The sequence below is a fragment of the Ochlerotatus camptorhynchus genome, unplaced genomic scaffold (assembly GCF_037179485.1).
Source record: "Ochlerotatus camptorhynchus isolate MF236.1 unplaced genomic scaffold, CSIRO-AGI_Acam_v1.1 ptg000211l, whole genome shotgun sequence".
Lineage (NCBI taxonomy): Eukaryota > Metazoa > Arthropoda > Insecta > Diptera > Culicidae > Ochlerotatus > Ochlerotatus camptorhynchus.
In genome coordinates this window covers 3,859,192-3,875,732 of record NW_027040701.1, presented here as the reverse complement: position 1 = coordinate 3,875,732, position 16,541 = coordinate 3,859,192, and the positions used below count along the sequence as shown (strand labels likewise).

Here is a 16,541-nt window from a genome sequence, read left to right as displayed (position 1 = left end):
AAATTTTCAAAAATATCCATTAGTACCGTCCCAATGACGCGATTATCTAGTTAAAATTGATAAATAGCAGATTTTTAGCGATGGGCGCAATCTTAGATCCATAGGCCAACATTAGAGCCATTTCCCCTATATCCCCAGAAATTTGTAAGACTCAGGTTTGGCAAGCAAATTTAAATGTATTTTTTTGTTTTAATATTTATTCTTTGTTGTTAGAATGGTCACTTTTTTCGAGATTTACTGCTATAGAAATTTTGGCACCAGAATAAGAATATGTAGGGCTTAGATCTTATTTGAGGCCTACCAAGGCGCCTTCATTACCTTTATTATTCGAGCGGTTTTTTTTTTTCACGAAATGGAATATTTTCACTGCAGATAGGGTAGAGAACTACTTCGGCCTAATCGCCCATTTTGGGCCTATCGAGCGGAAAACTTCAAATAAATCCATAATTTCAGAGTTAACCAGTCAATTATGCGTTTGGTACGATACTTAAGTTAATGAGCTACCGAACGAAGACAATGAGAACGCGTGATATGAAGGTTTGCACCCATTATTCCCAAAAACAAAGGAAGCGCTCCAACCGAATCATGTTTTATCTTCATCCGATAGGCCGAGTGAATTCATTGGCGTTTCAATGCGTAAGGCCAAGTTTAGAATCCGTAGGCTGAGTTTGGCGTCAAGAAGCAGTGTTAGATTTTGAAAATATCTCAACTATTGGTTTCTCTTTATAAAATCGTACGGTACGTACGGAAAGGTAAATAGATTTGAAAGCCATCAGTAATAATAATAACATTCCCTTTGCTGCTAAACTGCGCTAGATTAAGAAAGACTAAGTGCAGGTTGTGCTTAATAGGCTGGAAATGGGGTAGTTAACCCAACATTCTAAATTTATTTCCATACCGTACCGTAAGATTTGATAAAGAGTAACACATTGTTGATATATTGTCAAAAATATATCACTGCATCTTAGCGTTAGCGTTAGCGTTGTTATGATATACTTCGTAGATTGGATACTAGCGACACTCACGTCTCTTCTGAAATTCTCAGTTAGACTACTTTCAGGAATAATGCTGAGGAGTAAACATTGGTTCCAATCTAAACAAGAGTAACAGAAGCATGACTGTCGCTATTCCCGGCCACGCCCATCTTTACCATAACTAGGGATAGGGAAGGAAATGTTGATGAAGTACTTACTTAACGAGAGGCCACCGACTTAGCAACACCCTCATAAGTGCTACGGAGTTGGAGGGTTGGGTAGGGTATTCGGTTAGGATTCACCTCAAGTTGGCGATGCAACCAAAAGTATGTATTGTTTATTTGTTGTTTATTTAATCTCTCGATAGCCGGCTATCGAAAGAACATATTCATTTTGTTTAGTGATCATGAATTGTAAGAGTCATGACGGAGAGCTTGGGATTAAACCCATGATTTTCTGCTCAGTAAGCAAACACGATCCCTCCAGGGTCATCGAGCATCTCAGAACCATAACGCTTCGCGACAATACAGGGCTACCTTTTCGCTTGATATGCAAATAGTTTCCGAAGTTAATATTCAATATCAAATATACAAATGATGGTGGCGATTTATTGTGCTGTGGAAGAGCTTGGGGTTAAATCCATGATTTTCTGCTCAGTAAGCAAAATCGATCCCACCAGGGTCATCGAGCATCTCATAATCCACAGCACTTCGCGTCAAAGTACGAATATATTGATGAACTATCAATTATTGAATAACTATTATTTACGATAATTACATGAAAGAAATAAAATATAAACTACAAACAAAACGTGACTACTAAAATCTCAAAAAGATATGCTTACAAATATATTTCACGCAACCAGGAATTTTAAAACCATTAGACGCTATAATGATACTCTGCACAAGTTAGACACAAGAAGAGTCCAAAAAGCAAGCGTCCGACATACAAAACCCGCCAAATCCACTTGCAGTCACAATCAACGATTCTATGAATCGCGAGCGCTCACGAATCATAAAACCGCCGACTGCGAAATTGACAGGCTCTATGCGTCAAACACCCGCCCTCCAATCTCCTCCCGCATCCAACAACACAAATCTCCATTACAACATCTAACGAATTCAAAACTCCGAAAATCACTCATCTATAGCAAGTGAGTGGAAGCAACTTTGCATGCAACCATTCTTCATGATACACTTTTTCTGTCTATCTTTCTATTGGGCCTGTGGACATGCGTTAGCTTCGAAACTTCTAACCAAACTGGGAATTGTGCGCTCGACAAATTACAGCATGAACGTGGCTCTTCGAAAAGATTTCCAAGACAAAATTGTAGAAAACTGATAGATGGTATCGAAACAAGTGAAAAAATAAACAGGAACGAACTCACCAAATGAACGATGGTTTGCACGTGAAGCCAATACTTGAAAGACTGTTGCATCTCCTAATTCTAGCTAAACATTTCACAACATTCCGTCGGATCTTCAAAGAAGCTTTTGCACCTGCCTCCAATCAGAATCATTATTGTCAAAAATATATCACTGCATCTTGACCCAAAACTTGGCCAACGGATTCTAAGCTGTTTGAACCAAGGTGGCTGAGAAACGCTATTGCAGAATCGCTCCATCGTTCCATTTCTCCAGCAAATTTGCCACTTGTTTATTCCAATTGGTTTAACAGGATATGTTATGTCAAAACCGCTTAGCTCATAACAATCCTCAAAACCAATATCCTTTTTAGCTAACAACTTGCTCGTTAATGACGACTCCTCTCACACTGAAAAAAACGGAATATTTCGAATGATAATTGCATTGCCCGAGCCGTTTAACAATATGCTTTCGAATTTCGGATGATTGCCTAATGGTTGATTTTTTTCATCAGCTGATGAGCATCCGTATGACTGTCATCCAAGTTAAGGATGATATTTATATGAACATTGGCTGTAAAACATACAGCGCTCAGAGTACAACAATTTAATAATAGTATGACTTGCAAATGGTTTAAATTAGATTTATAATTCGATTGTTTACATTTCCATATAGCCATTTCATCATGGACTCAAAAATCGTTCGTTGGTACACTGTACCAAAACATCATCCTCTGTTCGAATGAAACCTCAGACCATTCAAATCGAAACCTCGAAATCGCTTTGTCACACGATAGCTGCAGCCGGTTGACGGTTGTTTTGTAATCAGATGATGCTCCTCTCGGCTACAGGATGAATATTGATACGAGAAGTAAACGGACCTCAGTTGAAATACATAACGATCTCTGTAGAATGATTGTCATCCTAAATTGAAATGCATAAGGAATTGGTTCGGCCACAAAACGCAAATCATCACAAACGATGATGTAAATAATTCTATCGATCGTCATTTGCTGCAAGAGCGAGAACCAATCAAGACTAAAAATTTGACATTGACCAAATTGCCTCTGCCAAAATTCTAATCCCAGCCTTTTGTATCGCACCGTATCGCACTTATTTCTCGACGTTAAGCCGGCCGTTACTTCAAGGAAACCCGTGTGGGTTGTTTTAGTCGAACCAAGGCATATGCCATATGCATATGAACTCCCGTTTATTTTAACTACACGTCGTGCATATTAACGGGGTTGATTTTTAATTTGCACTTCTAGTAACCCCATAACCGCCAGCAAAGCGAGTTAGCCTTATTTGCTGTTATGTTTTGATTCTGCGTTCCATTTCACACTCCATGTTATGTGCTAAATGATGTTTGAGCAATTTTCAGTTTGCACGGCGTACAGATTAACGGGGTTCAAACTGAAAAGTGATCAGATTACCGGGGGTCCACGGTACTGGATGCGATCCAAGATCAGTGTGACCTTCTTCGGGATTTGTGCTACAAATATATTACTGTATTTTAAAATCGGTCGGACACAGGATTAATTAATTTGAAGCATCACAGCATTGGTCTGCGATGCTTCGGAGGAAAGTAACACATGGTAGTGTATGTTGTTAAACGTGAGTTATATGATGTGCCCACGATAGCTTTGATGTTGAAGAGGTCCTTTCGGATAAACTCCACGATAGTGGGCTTTCACCTACTATTTGAGCAACTTGTTGTCTGAGAAATATATGAGCTTTTCTCATGGAAACTCGACAACTTCACGAATTAGTTACATGGGCCTCCCCCAGGGCTCATGTTTAAGCCCCCTTCTTTATAATTTTTATGTAAAAGACATTGATGGTTGTCTTGATGAAAATTGCTCGCTAAGGCAGCTTGCAGATGACGGCGTTGTATCCGTTATAGGGCCAAGTGCACCGGACCTGCAAGGACTATTGCAAGATACCTTAGACAATTTGTCTACTTGGGCTATAAAGCTGGGTATCGAATTCTCTCCGGAGAAAACTGAGTTGGTTGTTTTTTCTAGGAAGCATCATCCTGCACAGTTACAGCTTCAACTAAAGGGTAGAACAATCACTCAAAGTATTTCTTTCAAGTATTTAGGTGTCTGGTTCGATTCCAAATGCACATGGGGAAAACATATTGCGTATCTGAAACAAAAATGCCAGCAAAGAATTAATTTTCTTCGTACAATTACCGGAACTTGGTGGGGAGCACACCCGGAAGATCTGATTAGGTTGTACCGAACAACCATCCTTTCGGTTTTAGAGTACGGCAGCTTTTGCTTCCAATCCGCAGCAAAAACACACATCCTTAAGCTGCAACGGATTCAATACCGTTGCCTTCGTATTGCGCTAGGCTGTATGCACTCGACTCATACGATGAGCCTCGAAGTACTCGCGGGTGTTCTCCCACTGACAGATCGTTTCGCTGAGCTGTCTTTCCGGTTTCTCATCCGTTGTGAAGTAATGAATCCTTTGGTAATAGAACACTTTGAGAAGCTGCTCGACCGAAATCCTCAAAGAAGATTCATGAGTTTGTACTATGAGTACATGACGCTGGAGGTTGGTCCTTCTTTATTAATCTCCAATCGTGATTGCTTTCAAGCCTTCTATAGTTCCTCTGTAAATTTTGATCTGACCATGATGCAAGAAATCCATGGAATACCAGATCACCACCGGTCGATGGTTGTTCCCTCAATTTTTGCAATCAAGTACCACCATGTAAATAACGATAAAAGATTTTTCACAGATGGGTCAACCATAAATGCTTCCACTGGATTTGGTGTATTTAATCAATTTCATAGCGCCTCCTATAAACTGCAGAAACCATGCTCAGTATACGTTGCGGAACTCGCAGCTATATTTTACGCAGTAGAGCGAATTGCCTCACTACCTTCTGACCATTATTTCATTTTTACGGATAGTCTTAGCTCATTGAAGGCTATTCGTTCAATGAGGCCGATGAAGCACTCCTCGTATTTCCTGCCTGAAATACGATCTAAACTGAGTGCTTTATCTAACTGCTCCTATACTTTCACCTTTGCTTGGGTCCCATCTCATTGCTCAATTCCGGGTAATGAGAAAGCGGACTCATTGGCTAAAGTGGGCGCTATGGAAGGCGATATTTTTGAGCGACAAATCGCCTTCATCGAATTTTTCTCCATTGCTCGTCAGCAAGTCCTCATCAGCTGGCAACAAAAATGGAATGATGGTGAATTGGGAAGATGGTCACATTCTATATCACTGCTCGTTAGACTCGCATTTCTATCGAATTGGGCTCTCAGGCAGCAATTTATGTGCGTGTGGCAGTGGTTATCACGATATCGAGCATGTTGTTTGGTCATGTACCTTACACCGTGTTGCCAGATCTGAGTTATCCACATCCCTCAGGGCCCGAGGAAAACAACCCGCGATACGCGTTAGAGATGTCTTGGCGAGCCGAGACCTCGACTATTTGAATTTAATTTATGTGTTTTTAAAACGGATAGATTTGAGGATTTAGTAGTTAGTGTCATCTTGTGTTCTCCCAAGTTGTTAGCTGCCCATCGGTGTACCCCCATGTTTGTCTTTTTCATCAGAGTATCGCCTAGTTAGAGATCAAGAGCACATTGCTCCCCAAACCTTGTGTTCACAATCCCTACCCTGCCATCCATTTGTTACAATTTGTTACCCCTAACCTCGAGATAGCCGCGAGTAATCGGCCCCCGCTTTACTAACGTTAGTTTTAAGTAATTTTGTAGTCTAAACAATGAATATCGGCTCCGCAAAGCTACAGCAAATGAGCCTGGAAAAATAAACGAATTATTTAAAAAAAAATGTTAAATAGATCCCTAACACCTTCATTGAGTTGACACATGCCACGATCTGCCATTCTTCTTCTTCGCATTTCAAGCTTATTGATTATTGCATTTTTGCTTTTGCGTGCTCTCAAAACTTAGTGTTCTACATGCACTTCCACAGTTATTAATTGTTAGCTTTCGATGCCTGCACCATTTTTTCATTAGCATAATTGTGTGGCAAGTACAATCATATTCTATTGCCCAGGGAAGTCGAGAAATGTTCCAACTCAAATTCCAAGATCGGACGGAAAAATCGAACCCAGCCACCTCCAGCATGGTATTGCTTTGTAGCTGCGCCTTAATCGACTGAGCTAAGGGGCATTCCTAGCGACGACCATAGTTCCATTTTCCATATGTATTATTGCATCTTCAACTGACCAACTATTGAAAAACAATTGAATTTATTGATTTTAACAAAAATTATTTTACGGATTCGATAATTTAAGGCTGTGTGGAACGTTTAGGCAATGTATTTTTGGAAAAAGTGCTAGAACAAAATATATTTCATATAGTCCAAAATTATTGAAACCACATATTTTTATATAAATCAATAAATACTATTTTTTCAGTTGCTCAGTAGAATTCGCAAGAATACATCTGGACGAGAATCACAAGGAAGCTTAAATAAGTACTGACTGTTTACAAACATGAGACGAACCGAAAATTTGCGGATCACCTGTACTATCATGGGAAGGAAAGGGTTAAGAGTGTCACTTGGGGTAACTGTTTATAGTAAATGTACTTCAAATCAGCACTACGCTTAATGGAAACTTTTCTGAAAAGCGCGCAAACCTGAATGGGTTCAGACTGACTATAAAACCATGCTTCAGCAACGGACATCTCATACAGATTCGATTTAAAAACTGTGATACTATCTAAATAGTGCTACGATTTTGTTTGAAGAACATCCCTCGCTGAAACAACTTGCTCTCCGTGCATTATTAACATTCATCAAATACTTAATGGAAGAATGCTTTTAGTTTGCACGGTTTTCTCTAATAAAATCTAGCGCTCCGAATCATAAGGACCTAGCTGCAGCTGCAGGTACGTATGCTGTTCCTTTTGCTAGCCAATACAATCTTCTACATCATTGTATTGTAAAAAAAAATAGAGCATTTGGTTAAGTGTAGTAGTACCGCAGAGTGACATAATTCTGCGCAGCGCCGAATTCCGCATTTCGCCAAAAAAAATAAGTATATTACAATTTTGTCGAAATTTATATTTTTCCCATACACAAGTGGTTAATACCTACCTCCATGTACAGCTCAATTCAAGTGGTATACAATTTATAATAATTTTAGAAATTACCAAAACTGCGCAAAATTATAGCACCTTACGGAACTACCACGAGAAAATTGATGAAGAAAATCGATCATCGAACTTAAGCCCGTATGATTCTGAACGCTTGAAATATTGTTTTAAGACTGATTCAACTTACCCTATACTGCTAGAAGTATCACAATTGGGAGCATTTGGTTGTTTGCTGTTTTGGTGGTGCTGCTGATGCAGATTGTTCTGACCTTTGCTTCGGTTCAGGGTCTGGCTGTCTCCAATGCTGACCACTGCCGGCCTCGGTGGAGGCATTTTGTCTCCAATGCTTGCCACCGCCGCCGCCGCCGCCGTCGACGACGACGTCGACTTCAACTTCAGTAGATTGTCGTGACTTTCGGCACGGATCATGGGTTGCCGGTCGTTGGCATACTCTTGCTGGGCCTGTTTGTACGCGTGATGCTGTAACGATTGGAATCCTTCGTCCTCCCGATCCCGGTGATGATCATTGTTGTTCAGCTGTTTAAAGTATGAAGTCGATTGGAGCTTGTTGTTTAGCTCCCGGGAATTACTGCTGCTGTTGCTACCGGTGCTGCTTTTGTGATGACTGTCCGGCGGAGTTGGCGCAGCTTGTTTGTTGTGTTTCCTCCGTACCGTGGGCTTTGGACTGCTTTCGTGTGGTGGACTGGAATGATCCGACAGGGAACTGTTCGACTGACTTCGGTGCTTGTTGAGCTGATCGTTACTGTTGATTAGAATAAGACTAGTATCGTGACTACTGCTGCGGGAATGTGATGTAGACGCTTTCTGGGAGTTGTTGTTGTACGTTCCTCCTCCACCGCCACCGCCGCTTCCTCCTCCTCCACTGTTATAATACCGCACCTCGTCTTGGCTACCCGTGGTTGGCGTGACGAACATCGATCTCGACATCATTTCGTTAGGAACATATCGTACAGGCAAGTCTTTATCTACCGGAAACCCGCCGTTGTCCGGGAAGAGCGTATCTCTGGTCATGCTGACGTAGAAATTCACATCGCCATCGAAAAAGAAACCCCAATCGGCGATCAACGCTTCCACGATGGTGTTGACAGTCGCCGTACTGTTGACCTGATCGATGTAGTTTTCATTCTCATTCGGCGACCACAGCAGATTGGGAGACATCACAATTGCAATGTTCTGGGGGGACATTTTGTTCTCCTGGTTCTTCTCCGACAGATAGGACAGGAACTTGGTGAGGTATCGCAAGTTGTCGTAGTTTTCCTTCGGTAGCTGATTGATAATGTTCAGGATCGCTGCCTTTCGCTGGGTTTCGTTTTGCTTCTGGGCAGCCGCCACAAAGTCCGGGTAGAATTCGAACGTCAGCAGCGGATCCGGTAGGCTTCGGAGGTATTTCTTCAGCACTCCGGCTATCACATGTGGGTCGGCGTACTTTTCCGACAGCGGAGGAGTTACGTAGTTTGCATTTACTGCGGAGATCATTCGTCGCAGCTTGGAGGATGCTGGAATAGAGAAGACTATTAGTCAAGTAATGCGGGGATTGGTTACTTTAATATCGTTGAAAATTGTAATGTGATTTCAAATAACCGGTTAGCATATACCAAACCGCAATCACGTTATTATCATAGAATACCATTTAATTGCACGTGTTTACTGCTCAAAGCTGATAGCGGATAAACACCCAGCCCAGCCTAAACAAAATCACACAAAACAGAACCGAGTGTGCTTGCACTTCTATGGTAAATAGTTATCTGCTGATACGCGCTTCGCTGACGATGATGCGCTAAAACCGGCTTCCAAACAACCCACCCACTCGTCATTCCCCGGCAGTTGCAACGATGCAAGCAAACTAGCGATAGGTAATTATCATCCATCTATAAATACTTCTCACACCATCAATTTAATAGACAACGGTGTTGGACCAAACGAAAAGAGGCACACATTTTAATCTCAATTAAGTCTTTGCGGTCACGAATACGGCGCGCGGACCGTTGATGATGATGACTTATTCTCGGTTTTACACCATCGAATCAATACCCCACTCACATCATAGGAAAACAAAATCGCCCACTTACCACAGCCAACCCGCAGCAGTCCCTCCTCGTAGAGACCTTTCTCCAGTAGGCAGCACACGCAAAGCTCGATGACGTAAGCGATTTTGCGATCCGTCGCCTTCAGGTGCTCTCGCAAAGGCGTATGAAAGATTTGTTTGTTGTTCCGTCCTGCAATATTTGAGGAGAGCAATCAATATGAGTCATTAAACCGTCATGCAAACAAACACCTACGGAATAGACCGTCCATGCTGTTGATGGTGCTCTGGATTTCCCGCAGGGCGGAGGTGTAATACAGTTCCTGATGTTTGACATACTCCTTGACGTAGTTGGCAATGTTCTCCTCCTCGGCCAGCAGTTCGTACATGTAGGATTCGTACAGGTCCCGTTCCTTCTCGAGCTTGTTGTGCAGCTCCTCCTGGTCATCCTTCAGTTGGGTTAATTTGGCTTGGTTACCTAGCTGGTCGCTGTTACGCTGGGCAGACTGGAAAATGGAAGAAGGGCGGAAAAGCGTTAGACTATGATATATGTAATGTTGTTGTTAAGCAATTACTTCTGAGAATTTCAGCATGAGGATTTCTATTAATTAATGCCCGCATCCGCAGAAAGTAAAGGTATGTCCACGACTTAAAACATTCATGTTAACGAATTTTCTTTGCATACAGATATGATAGATGCTAGATATAGGTGTTCCTTATATCGCACATAGTGTACGAAGTTCGTGAAACTCCATTCAGATAGGGTTAACTATCCCATTTCCGGCCTATTAAGCACAACCCGCACTTAGTCTTTCTTAATCTAGCGCAGCTTTGCCTGTTAACGCCGAAATCATTGATTTATTGGATGATTTTTGCTTGATAGGCCCAAAATGGGCGCTTAGGCCGAAGTAGTTCTTTACCCTATATACTTTTTTTAATTTCACACTACAAATATGTACTTGTTTTAAAATGTAAAATTACACGATTGACAATCTTTTATTTATTAATGTAAAAAAATGTTTACCGTTGCAAATAGGACTCATAAAGTGACATTCGTATGATTTGGTAATTCCTGAAACCATTTCCAGACATTAATCCTAGCAGTAAAATGATTTTTTTTTAAATTCGATTTAAAATAGAAAATTTGGAAAAGTAATCAAAATGAATTTTATTACGAAATCGCGGACTAACTATAGAAGTTCCTGAGACTTCTTGAACCAAAACCAGAAATTTAAAAAAAAATCTATTTTCAACTATGTTTAAAATACGCTCAAAACTCGTTACCGGATTTTTTAAATAGCTCTTAAGAATTTCCTGTAGAATGATGTTTCTTCAGAACAGTGGCGTCTCGTCCATATGTGCACCTCGTGCACTGCACAGTCTCAAATTTTCAAAAAGTAAAATTTATATTTCATAAAAATTAAGAGGCAAAAATTTAATGCTCAATTAAAACCATTTTTGTCCCCCCTATTTATTGGTTTCATATGGATAGTAACTGAATTATCCACCACATCACTGGATAGTAGCTGAATTGTTTACCACATCGCTGCTCAACCTCCGTTTTAGCCACCACTGAAAGAAATGTACGTAAAACAGAAGCGAGGCATAGCGATCTTGTTTTCACGTACGGGCACGCTGGGATTTTACCACGTGCAGACAATACTCTTTTTGGGCTTCTATGGCGAATGAGCGACACAAAACAAGCAAGGAAAATGTGCCTTCGTTCTACCAAAGCCACCGCATCACGATGGAAAATACATAGGTGCCACAGTCGGAAGAAGTGTTAGTTTGTTTACTTAAATGAACCATGCCCTAGGCGAGTAAGAGAGGTGCCACAGTCGGAAGAAGTGTTAGTTTGTTTACTTAAATGAACCATGCCCATTTTGTTATGGCAAGTTTGCTATAAGAAATGCTCCTCGTGTTTATTAGCGAAATTCACACCAAAGATTGATTAATTGCGTAGGAAATCAATTTGGCTCGGCATTTGTGACCAGCATACACCTTCCGGTCGTATGAAACAGGTCAAAAAGTGTCCAAATCTGCAAATAAAAAATTTTGTTTTGAATTTCTGTATAGCAAAATAGTGAACTTTTCGTGAACATTAACGGAAAAGAACTCACCAACACTGGGAGACCGTGAGTTCCTGCCCACCTGTCATCTCCCATCTCGAACCATGCCCATTTTGTTATGGCATGTTTGCTATAAGAAATGCGCCTCGTGTTTATTAGCGAATTTCACATCAAAGATTGATTAATTGAGTAGGAAATCAGTTTGGCACGGCATTTGTGACCAGCATACACCTTCCGGTAGTATGAAACAGGTCAAAAACTGTTCAAATCCGCAGATAAATTTTTTTGTTTTGAATGTCTGTATAGTAAAATAGTGAACTTTTCGTGAACATTAACGGCAAAGAACTCACCAACACTGGTAGACTGTGAGTTCCTGTTACCATCGTGCCACCGCATGCTAAGTTCTCCCAGTCTGAGCACTTATGCTTGTGCACCAGAAGCGCTCGTATTTACAACCATATCAGTTGTATATGTATTGAAGTCCCGTAAGCATAATTGCCGCTGTGTTAGTGTTTATTTCGTACACTTCTATCTTTGCACAGTTTAAAGAGAAGAGAATAAATTGGCACGTATAAGCAACGTCGCATTTGAGTTTCTCTCTGAATTGATTGAATCTTGGAGAGCCGTCATTCGTTGTATACCTACCTACACGCACACATCGAATTTTTAAATTTTTAAATTTTCTCACTACCATGTCTGCATTTCATTCAGTAGCCTCAGAGCATTGATGGAATATTGTTCATAGCATAGTGCAAAATTAAATAGGAATCATGGAACAGGATATTGTTGATGACCTCCTGAAAAGACCGTTTGCCAGAATGTGAGTAACGATGACAAATATCATAAACATGAGACTTAAAAAGAAAATCAATGTTTCTATGCAAGAGTAAGCAAAACTGGTAGCAGAACTGTTTCCCATCATCATTTCGTTTATTTTTAATGCAGGTACCCCCGTCGAAAGATTTGTATCCCATTTTTTTTATTATGCATCAAAATTGGCTTCTACTGTTACAGACAAAATATAAATAAAATAGGTGCACAACTAGTGAATTTTCTCACGTGACGCCACTGCTTCAGAGAGTTCATTATCATTCTTCTCAGAATTACGATACAACAAATTTGATATTGTCTCCGAGAGATCCTTGAACATTTATTTGAAACAGACCATAACATTATATGCAGAACACTCCAAAAAATTCCAAAGAATTCACTGAAGCATCCTTCCACAATACTGTTTAAATTCGTTAAAATTCCCATGCAATTGACCATAGAATTGTCTTTAAATTTTGCTTAGAATTATCATGGAAATCTCCTCTAAATTCTTCTGAAAATTCAGTTGGGATTCTTCTCAGAATTCTAAAGAAATTCTTCTCGAAATGCCCTTGGAATTATCCTCAGAAGTCCCATCAAACTTTTCTCTGAATTTCATTGGAATATTATCCTTTAAGCGCTTTAAATTCGATTACCTTGGTATATTTCGGTGATGCAACAAATCAAGAGCAAATTTTCATTACGTCGAATGTAACAAAGGTAAACAAAGTCAAGCTATCAGTGTCAATCGATGCTCCTGCTATTACACTATATACTGTCCGAATATAGGATCACATCCCATTTTTAAATTTATTTACCAGTCGAATTGCTTTTTGACGTAATCACCTTCCGATCAAAATAGTTATCGATGTTACTTAAGTCACTCGATTTCTATGGAGATGCCGCTTGCCTTAAGTAACAGCACTGAGAAACCCGTGAAAAGTGTACTTTCGTCGTTTCGCTTTCTCATTATTAAAGTGAATAAATCGAACTGTTTTGTTGCTAAGATGATTTCGGTGGTTCAAAAATGATGAATGGGCTGCACGTAAGCAGACGTAATTGATAATTCTCCAGAATATCCTGGTAAATACACTTTGACTTCAGTAACAATAGGGGCCACCAAACGACGTATAGTAACTTTTGACTCAAAAACCAGTATGTCTTAGCATGAAAGCTAGCGATTTGCATTTGTATGATTAAAACCCGGCTAAATATGTTAAACATTGCTATAACTATGAGATTATATGTGTTTAATTGGAAATAGGAATAACTTTTCGGTCATCAAAACAAAACTTTATTTTTCTCGGATCGGTGCGAATGTTACTTACGACATAATGAAAATTTGCTCTTGAAATCAAGACACTCAAGTGAAAGTCGTCAACGCATTAACCGACTATCGCTATCGCTGACAGAACGTTTTGTCACGCAGTGACGGGTAGATCCATGGCAAACGACTATCACCAGTAATGGTCGCTGCTCACAGGCTAATTGTAACCCTCGCTGCTGATGCTGAAAAGCACAACGAAGACAGTGAAGACTTCTGCAGTACAATGATGAGAAAAAAGCGAAACGACAGAATAAAATGAAAACAATGCTTACGCATTCCAAGTTCGACTCGGCAAGTGCGACTGTGTGAGTTAAACCAAGCTGGCAAAATTAAATGGAAGCCGTTGGGCTCACGCACCAATACACTCGCATAAGCAAGTGAAGCAGGAACTGCTTCAAAACGAGCGCAGATGAGTGTCATGAATGTCGGGAATGACCATATCGGTGATGGTTACCGCCGAAGTTGACATTCACCAGTTGCTTTTTTTTTTTTTTTTTTTAACTCTTTATTTGTTCCAATTTCAAAATAAATTACATTTCATTTTTAACCTAGGTGCTCCAGTTACTACAGCAACTTACCAGCCTTAATTGTTATGATATATATCTAAGTGTTTTTACATTGTTCCTGTCTTGGCAATTCAGTATTTTAAACAGGTTTTTTAAACCTGCATGTCAGTATAACAATTGATAGCTTAAAACTAAATAACTAAAACTAAATCTTATCTAAGTATAAAGGGAATTAATCGTTGCAATTGAGGATTGTAACAATTTTTGCCGGAAATTATTAATTATTTTGTTGGACATTTGTGCTAAAGTCTCAACATTCGAAATTCTATGTACTTCGGTAGTACTGTACCAGGGAGGCAACTTCAAAATCATCTTCAGAATTTTGTTCTGAATCCTTTGAAGTGCTTTTTTCCTGGTAGTGCAGCAACTAGACCATATTGGCACAGCGTAAAGCATGGCCGGTCTAAAAACTTGTTTAAATATTAGAAGTTTATTCGTCAGGCAAAGTTTGGATTTCGTGTTAATAAGAGGATACAAACATTTTATATATTTGTTACATTTGGCTTGAATGCCCTCAATGTGATCTTTAAAAGTTAATTTATGGTCAAGTATTAATCCAAGATATTTCACTTGGTTTGACCAGGAAATTGGAACTCCGTTCATAGTGACTACTACTAGGTTTCAAAAAGGAAGCCCTGGGCTTATGTGGAAATATTATAAGTTGAGTTTTGGAAGCGTTGGGAGAAATCTTCCATTTTTGTAAATAAGAAGAGAAAATATCTAAACTTTTCTGAAGTCTGCTGCAAATAACACGAAGACTTCTTCCTTCAGCGGAAATGCCTGTGTCATCAGCGAACAAAGATTTGTGGCAACCCTGAGGCAAATCAGGGAGGTCCGAAGTGAAAATGTTATACAATATAGGCCCAAGAATGCTACCTTGAGGAACTCCTGCTCTAACAGGCAGTCGATTAGATTTGGAATTTTGATAATTTACCTGCAGAGTTCTGTCAGTTAAATAATTTTGAACTAATTTCATAATATAAAGTGGAAAATTAAACTTTTTCAATTTAGCAATCAAACCTTCATGCCAAACACTGTCGAATGCTTTTTCTATGTCTAGAAGAGCAACTCCAGTTGAGTGGCCTTCAGATTTGTTTGAACGAATTAAATTGGTAACTCTCAAGAGTTGATGAGTAGTTGAATGCCCATGGCGAAATCCAAACTGCTCATCTGCAAAAATTGAGTTTGTATTGATGTGAAGCATCATTCTATTCAAAATTATTTTTTCAAAAAGTTTACTTATTGAAGAAAGCAAACTTATTGGACGGTAGCTAGAAGCTTCAGCTGGATTTTTATCCGGCTTCAAAATTGGAACAACTTTTGCATTTTTCCATTTATCAGGAAAGTATGCCAAATGGAAACATCTGTTAAATAATTTTACCAGGAAAGACAAGGTACTCTCTGGGAGTTTTTTGATGAGGATATAGAAAATTCCATCATCACCTGGAGCTTTCATATTTTGAAATTTTTTAGTTATAGACCTTACTTCGTCCAAATCAGTCCCCCAGGAATCATCAAAAATATTTTCCCGAGAGAACATATTCAGAAAATCCCGAGCAACCTGATTCTCAATAGGACTAGTAAGACCCAAACTGAAATTATGGGAACTCTCGAATTGCTTAGCAAGTTTCTGAGCTTTTTCCAAATTTGTGATCAAAATTTTACCACCTTCTTTAAGCGCTGGAATTGGCTTTTGAGGTTTTTTCAAAATTTTTGTGAGTTTCCAAAAGGGTTTGGAACTCGGGTCTAATTTAGAAACATTATTTTCAAAAGTTTTGTTCCTCAGGGCAGAGAATCGCTTTTTAATTTGTTTTTGCAAATCCCGCCAGATAACTTTCATGGCAGGATCGCGTGTTCTTTGAAATTGTCTCCTACGGACATTTTTAAGACGGATCAAGAGCTGAAGATCATCGTCTATTATAATTGAATCGAATTTAACCTCACATTTTGGTACTGAGGCAGCTCTTGCTTCAACTATAGAAGTAGTCAGAGATTCAAGAGCATAATTAATTTCATCTTTGGTTTGCAAAGGAATGTTTGGATCGAAGTTATATTCCATAAATGTTCGATATTGCTCCCAATCAGCCCTATGGTAATTGAAAGTAAAGCTGTTGGGATTAGAAATTATTTCTTGGGATATTTCAAAAGTTACTGGAAGGTGATCAGAACCGAAGTCAGCATGGGTAACCAATTGGCTACAAAGATGACATGAATCAGTTAAGACCAAATCAATAGTTGAGGGATTTCTTGCAGAAGAAAAGCATGTTGGGCTGTTTGGATATTGAATAGTGTAATAAC

General features: G+C 39.6%; 1 protein-coding gene across 2 annotated transcripts in view; it reads right to left on the bottom strand.

The window, feature by feature from the left end:
- The window catches only part of LOC135703276 (rho GTPase-activating protein gacI-like), a 109,564-nt gene that overhangs the window by 12,482 nt on the left and 80,541 nt on the right, over positions 1–16,541 (bottom strand). For both annotated transcript variants that reach the window (XM_065224440.1, XM_065224439.1), the window contains 3 exons: positions 9,728–9,977; positions 9,518–9,664; positions 7,615–8,944 (listed from right to left, as the gene is read on the bottom strand). In XM_065224440.1, the coding sequence (XP_065080512.1) occupies positions 7,615–8,944; positions 9,518–9,664; positions 9,728–9,977 (1,727 nt within the window). The remainder of the gene's footprint in view (positions 1–7,614; positions 8,945–9,517; positions 9,665–9,727; positions 9,978–16,541) is intronic.